The sequence below is a fragment of the Fulmarus glacialis genome, unplaced genomic scaffold (genome assembly GCF_000690835.1).
Source record: "Fulmarus glacialis isolate BGI_N327 unplaced genomic scaffold, ASM69083v1 scaffold7806, whole genome shotgun sequence".
NCBI lineage: Eukaryota > Metazoa > Chordata > Aves > Procellariiformes > Procellariidae > Fulmarus > Fulmarus glacialis.
This window is the reverse complement of record NW_009217448.1, coordinates 141,599-148,312: the sequence shown is the minus strand read 5'-3', so window position 1 is coordinate 148,312 and position 6,714 is coordinate 141,599. Positions and strand designations below refer to the sequence as shown.

At 37.4% G+C, this 6,714-nt stretch overlaps 1 protein-coding gene across 1 annotated transcript in view; it reads right to left on the bottom strand.

Moving 5' to 3' along the window:
* Nucleotides 1-1,481: 1,481 nt before the first annotated feature.
* The window catches only part of SMOC2 (SPARC related modular calcium binding 2), a gene marked incomplete at its 5' end in the record, with an annotated part of 101,707 nt that continues 96,474 nt past the window's right edge, over nt 1,482-6,714 (bottom strand). Inside the window, 2 exons of the mRNA XM_009579672.1 lie at nt 1,482-1,737; nt 4,493-4,536. Of these exons, the coding sequence (XP_009577967.1) occupies nt 1,714-1,737; nt 4,493-4,536 (68 nt within the window). The remainder of the gene's footprint in view (nt 1,738-4,492; nt 4,537-6,714) is intronic.

Here is a 6,714-nt window from a genome sequence, read left to right as displayed (position 1 = left end):
ATGAGGTTTGTTGTAAACTCAACAAAATGGTGAAGTCACTGCTCTGTGTACCTGCTTCCAAACATGGCTATCTGTGATGCAAAAGAAAAACCACCAGCATAGTTTGATAACATACTGATCTTTAATCTATAAAGATGATTAAATTCAAAGTTTAACAGTATAAAAGAATAACAAATACTTTTTAAAACAAAAATGCAAGATAGCACACAGTTGCATCTTGGTTCCTCCTGCTGCCAAAGCTTAGAGTACACAGTTTCCGGGGTACAATTCCACTGCATACAGTGTTTCCTATCACTTCAGCATATGTTGAAATTGAAATGAAACATTTTTGTTTGCAAAAAAGCTTTTCCAGGTACAAGCTCAAGCCAGGGTGCTATTATGATTAGCTAGTCACATGTCAGATCCCACACGTTATTTGAACAAACCAGAATGAAATCACTGCTTGTTGCAACATTCCTGCCTTTTCATGTCAGCTCCTAGATGCCAGCAGTCCATCTACCACTGCATCGATCAACCCAGCTGCTTGTAACTCACAGTTGTTCAAGAGCTGAACCTCTTTTACTTGCTCTAAATTCACATCCGCAAGTTGTTATTCCCCTCAGGCACACATAAAAAAAAGCACTGGGGGGAAAAATGACAGAGAAGGTATGAAAACTTGTGAGAACGTCTTTCAGACAGCAAGGAAAAAGCCTCGGGCAGGGGCGATGTGAGTAGCCTCTCCTCATGGCAACTGTTCATAATTTGTTCAGCTTTACCTCTAGTGGACCCCGAGGCAAACCAAAGAGTTGATGGGGGCAGCCAGGTGTAGGGGAAGAAAAGGTTGAACAATCTGTTTAGCCTTCCCTGTCTCTTTATAATTAGATTTACAATTCTGACCCATATAGATTCTGCCGCTGCTTTGCGCTGACCACAGAAACATGCTTTTAGGCCAAGGTTGAACCAGACTGGAGTGACGTTACAATCCACCTTACTCCTAGTTGTTTTGTTGTATTAATAACCCAAGTGAAAACAAACGGGAAAAAATCCTACCAAAACTTATAATGGAAGGCACCTCAAAAATGGGTAAAAGAATACATTTTTCTACAAGTATCCCAACTGTAGAATAACTGTTTTGGATCCATTAGTGGTTGCATTCTCACTGCATGATCTTTGGAAAGCATAATAATAACAATAAAACCAAAATGAAATAAAATATTGCCACCGATGAAAAATCTGTTCAGTTAAAAACTGCAAAACCAAGTAAACAGCAATTTACACACTTCCCTCAGTCCTGCAAACCTGAAACATCCAACACTGCTTGGACAAAATTGAGAATACAGTAGTCCTTTCAGCATAACTCTACTTAAATGACAGTATTGATTACGAAAAACAAGGCACACTATTGAAACCAAAATACATAGAATCAGGTTTCTATGCTACTGTTTGCCAAAAAGCTATATTATAAAAAATGGTTTAAATGCAAACTTTTACATCTCCAACACGTTTTACATATTTCAGACAACAAAAGAATACACATACATTGTATGTGATAATTTTTCAAAACTAGCCATTACATTTTCACAGATTAAAAAAAAGTCTGTTTAAATATTTCATTTCTACAAAGTGAATTTACATTTTTAAGTACAAAGTGCAAATACTACAGTTGTTTTTATTGCCTTTTGGTGAGGATATCTCCCACATGTCAAAGAGATCTGCCTTGGATCAGTAAGCTGTTCACCCTTGCTTCTTAGAAACTTGCTGAAAGAAAGTTGGAAAAATTTCCATTATTAATGATGTTTTCAAGGAATCAAGTATAAACATTTATCTCTATTTTTCAGCAGTGTCCACATGCCACTATCAGAACAAGAGTTCTGTACAACTATATATGGGGAATAAAAAAAATCCCTGCCTGTAGTCCTTCATGGCATCTACGAACAAGGGTACGAGCAACATCTTTACTATTTCTTACCTATGGCCTCTTTAAATCTATACCTGTCAAACACACAGTTTTAGCAACTGCCTGGGCAAGTCCCTGGTGCAATATACCTTTCTATGGCATGTGATGCATAAGGAACGGGCTGCTGGCCAAAGCATTATGAACAATCTATAGTTTCCTTGTAAACTTTTTGCTAGGCTGCAAAAGACCCTCTGGGTCTCATTGACAGCGTGTGTGCATGTATGTGTATGTTTGTTGGACAGGGTGGAGCTGAGCAAGGGAAATATACCTGGCCACTACCCCAGTTCTGTCAGATCCATCATGTATTTGACCTCCTTTAGAGCAACCACAGCTGAGACTCAGTTAGCATATTAGTATATGTATCTATATCTGCTTTCTTTCAGTAAGCTTGTATGTGCGTGTACACATGCAGATGTGCACATATGTTAAAAAAAAAACATATAAACATATATACAACTGGACTGCCACAACAAGCTAGTAGAAAATGAGTTCTTGAGTGCCCATCTCCTGAGTGGTGCAAATCTGATCACTCCTTCTTAGATGGGTGGTTTCCTCTAAGCAGCTCCTACCCAGCACAGTTGCTTTTCAATAACTTACTTGCAAGTGAAAACTTTTGTGATGAAAGCCACCTTCTGCATTTGCAGCCTTGTATTGTTTGAGTATGAAACTGCCAACAGATGGTTTGCTGAGCCAGCCTTAATTCAAGGCTATCATTTGTCAGCAACAGCTTTTAAAATAATTGGTGCTGAGTCAGCAAAATTATTGGACAAAATTAAAAAACATCGATGCTCTAGGACACTTTTATTACGGATTCTGCAAGTCCAGATCAGATTACAAGAAAGGGGAGAGGGCTTGTCATGCTTCAAGTGTAATGCACGTGTGCCAGTAATTGCCATTATATAATTAAAATAAGCCCTTTGAATGTTTTTGAGTTCCGACAGGATAATTGTTTTCAGGCTGCCTTGTTTAAAGCATAAGTGATTTGTGGGGGGAACTTGAAAAGTTAAGACCACAAACATTTGTTTAAACAAACAGAAACTGAGAATATTTTATATTCCATCAAAGGTATGTAGGAGGTCTCTGGTAGAACCCACAACCAATGTTGAGCTTGCCTTAGGAAGTGTGAACCTAACATCAAACAAATCAGAGATAAAGTAAGTAACAAATTGACGAGTAACAATGAGAGGAAGACTGCTCTTGGCTTGTGGGGAGGTTCACCCTGGGTTCATATTTTAACAAATTAATCTCGCTTTCTGATAGATGAGAAGACATTAACCACAACTATGGTTTTGGGATATTTTTAGCCAAATTCCTATTTTCCCAGCTGCAGGGTTACCTGAGCTGTTCTTATAATATGCTTATATGAATATTTTTAAAAACAATTCATCATTTACTGATGCTTTTGTGGGAATTAATCATTTAATTCCTCTAACTAATACAAAAGTGAGGCAAGAATGGTATGAAGATGATTCTTTTACTAAACCATTCAAATAACTGGAAGACTCACAAGTCCTTCTTCAGACCCATGCAAAAGTGCTGGGAAGTTGTGCCCATGTTGTCCAGAAAAGTGAACCTTTAGGATTAATGATTATAAAAATAGACACACACAAATGAGAAGCCCTTTTTTAACCTTTTTCCTGAGCTTCCATTTGAATCCCTCCTTTTCAATGTGTACATTTCCTTGATTTAAAAATTCTGCTTTTGTGTCTTTTGTAGTTCTGAATGCCTTGAGTAGCCAAAATGCCATGAATGACATACACTGGTGTTATTCAGAAAAACAAAATCAAGTCTTTGCAGAAAATTGATGCAAAAACAAATCATGGATTATGTTGTCAGGGCACTTGACATTTTATTTGCTACAATCATTCTGCAGACCTAACCAATTTTAGTTTTAAGATACATCAGCAGACCGATGCAAATCCTTGTTCTCCAGCATCATTTTGCTCAGCCAGCGAAGGCATTTGAAAATGACAGCTCTTTTCTCTACAGTAAGATTTTAAAAGCTGTTTAAAACTACCATACAATAATTCAGTGGGGTTTGTGAAGTGTATAGATTTTCCTAGGGCATAGGAAATGTATGACTTTTTTCACAAAGAGTAATTTCAATCAAAGTTTCTGTCTATTGTATGACTCACAGGAAAATTAACAGAATTCAGTTAAAGCAAAAGGTAAACGAAGATAAAGCAGTGGACATATAAAAGTGTATGGGAATGCTGACATTCAGGAATGCAAAAGACTTATACGAGGGCTCAATTACACTCATCTAATTATCACTAACCTAGATGCCAATTACACTTCACTAGGAACATCCACATGCAGGCATAATCCACTTTGCATTTATGCAGATTTACTCTGCACCTGTAGTTGAATAATTCAGCTTTCCTTAGATAGAACTTAAGTCAAAATTTATTAATCAGGATGCTGCTCTACATTTTCCTTGTAAGTCTGCAGAACGGCAGATGAATGTAGTTTGAAGCTGCAGTGATAACTGCTGAAACCCCAAGAAGTTCAGCTGGGCAAGACAGGAATGGAGATCTTGCTCTCCTCAGTACTCACCTGCCTGCTGGATGAAGTGCTCTCAGTGTTGGTTTTAGGGGCTGCTAAAGGAGGGAAAAGAAAACATTATGAATATAGTTTGCATGTTATATGTAGTATCCTAAAGAACTGAAGCCCTCCTACCCCTCAGGTGTTGTTTAGAGCAAGGTAACTGCACACAATAAATGAGATAAAATATTTCAGATCTTTCATTGAAACATCCACTCTTTTTCTTTCTTCAATACAGGTGTTGTATGAAAGTTGAATGACAACATTTCTTGCCAGTTAATATGTGACATTTGCTTAGGACAGATTGCATGTAGTCAGTGTTGAGAATTTCAAACTTATTAAATCTTTAGTAGTAAATATAGCCTGTTATCCTTGGTGGGAAAGAAGCATGGACAAGCAGACTGTCTGGAAAGCATTCACTTTGCTTAAAGATATTGCAGAGGAACAGCTCTACCAGCCAAAGACATCGTTCACATTTAATCTATAAAACAACAAGATTATCACTGGTTTTTAAGTTTCTTAGAGGCAAAGTCCAAGACAGTGCTCTATATGAGGAAAAAAAAACCCAGCTACATGAGTCTGCTCGCCCATTCAACTTCACAAGCAAATTTGGGAGGCAAGGGAGGAACCCACCCTCTTGGTTTTCCATGTCAGTTTGTTACTCAATCAAGCTGCACTGGGACAAAGCGGAATGAAACTGGATCTTGAAAAATACTGCAGAAACTACCATTCCCCTGAGAAAGTATATTTTGCAGCTCTCTGGCTCTTATATTGCTTCAAATGATTCTCACAAGACACCTGGGACTCACAGAGAATGATACAGAGCAGCCTCCTTATCTCAGCTTTCACACCCCAGGTGATGGGGTCTCACCTATTCCTAGAAATACAACTCTAGCTTTAGTGGAGTGGAGACTGACTTTTTTTGTGCAAGTGAAAGGATTATCAGAAAGGAAATTTTAATTATCAAGCAGGAGAAACAAAACAGAATGCTGATATTCCAACAAAAGGAATTTTTATTGTCTTGTCTTTAAAAATATGTATTTCTAGGAAGGCAACCAAATGATTTGGTTTAGATTTTTTTTTCCAACTGGATACCATTAGTTTTTCAATGTAAACGTTCTGAGGTATTTTTTCCTTCCAAAAATTAATGTTCTTATTATTGACTACTTTTTTTTTTTTTTTTTTGAGAAGCTCTGTTAAAAATCTCCTGTTATGGTGTGCATAATTTTTCTTTAGTTAAATCTGTGTGTGATCTTCATATAATTTCACGCCTCTTACAACTTTCTTTTCTGAAACAGGCAGCTTATGTGAAGCAGGAGAATCTTAATCTTTGGTTTTTTCACTGAAATGGGCACAGGAAAAACTGGGTTTTGGTTTGAGTCTTGCTATAGCTTTCCTTTATGTCCTGGAGCAATGACTTCAGACCCAAATTTCATCTACAATAAGACCAAGGAGTGCCAGCTGCAGCAGGACAGAAGTGTCTGGATGTTAACATAGGGAGTGACCATAATGGCCTCCACTTTAAGACACTAGTCTGCCAAATAGTGTAAATGAAAAAGGTGTTACATTTCAGTTTCCACATTTATAGCATAAAGATAACAACAGTCATCCACCTTCATATACAGTTTTTTCACCTCTCTCACCTAAGTGAAAATTGCAAGGTATTATTAGGTCCACAAAAAACACAGAAAAAAAATCCTGCATTTGATATATTTGTTTCAAGAGATCTGTTTCTGTGAGACATAGACAATTTACTTTATTAGTACAATGTAGAGCTATTCCTTCTTTCTGCAGTATTCCCTTTCTAGGCTTGAATACAACCAATTTCAGGGAAACCATTTTATTTCTGACTGCATTTCCCACTTGACTTGCTTTTCATTTCTTATGACACATTTGTTTTACTGCCCTGGCTTCATTTTAAGGTCCCAGGCAAACAAAACAATTTGCCTGTATTCATGTTCTACTACTTCTTACAGTATGGGGATGTGCTGTTGTTGTTTAATTTTTTTTTTTTTTAATTCTTCTTCGTTTTCAGGAATTGTGTGATTGAACTCTGCAGGGACCATTACACACTGTAGTTAGTTATTCCGCTTTCTACCAGTTTGGCAGCAAGGTAAGTTGCTGTGTACCAGCAGTTGTTCCACCTGTTTGGCAGATGACCACATTCCTCACTGTATCTCTAAACCACATTTGAGAAATGAGAAGTCATTAGAAAGCTCAACAATATGCTTCCT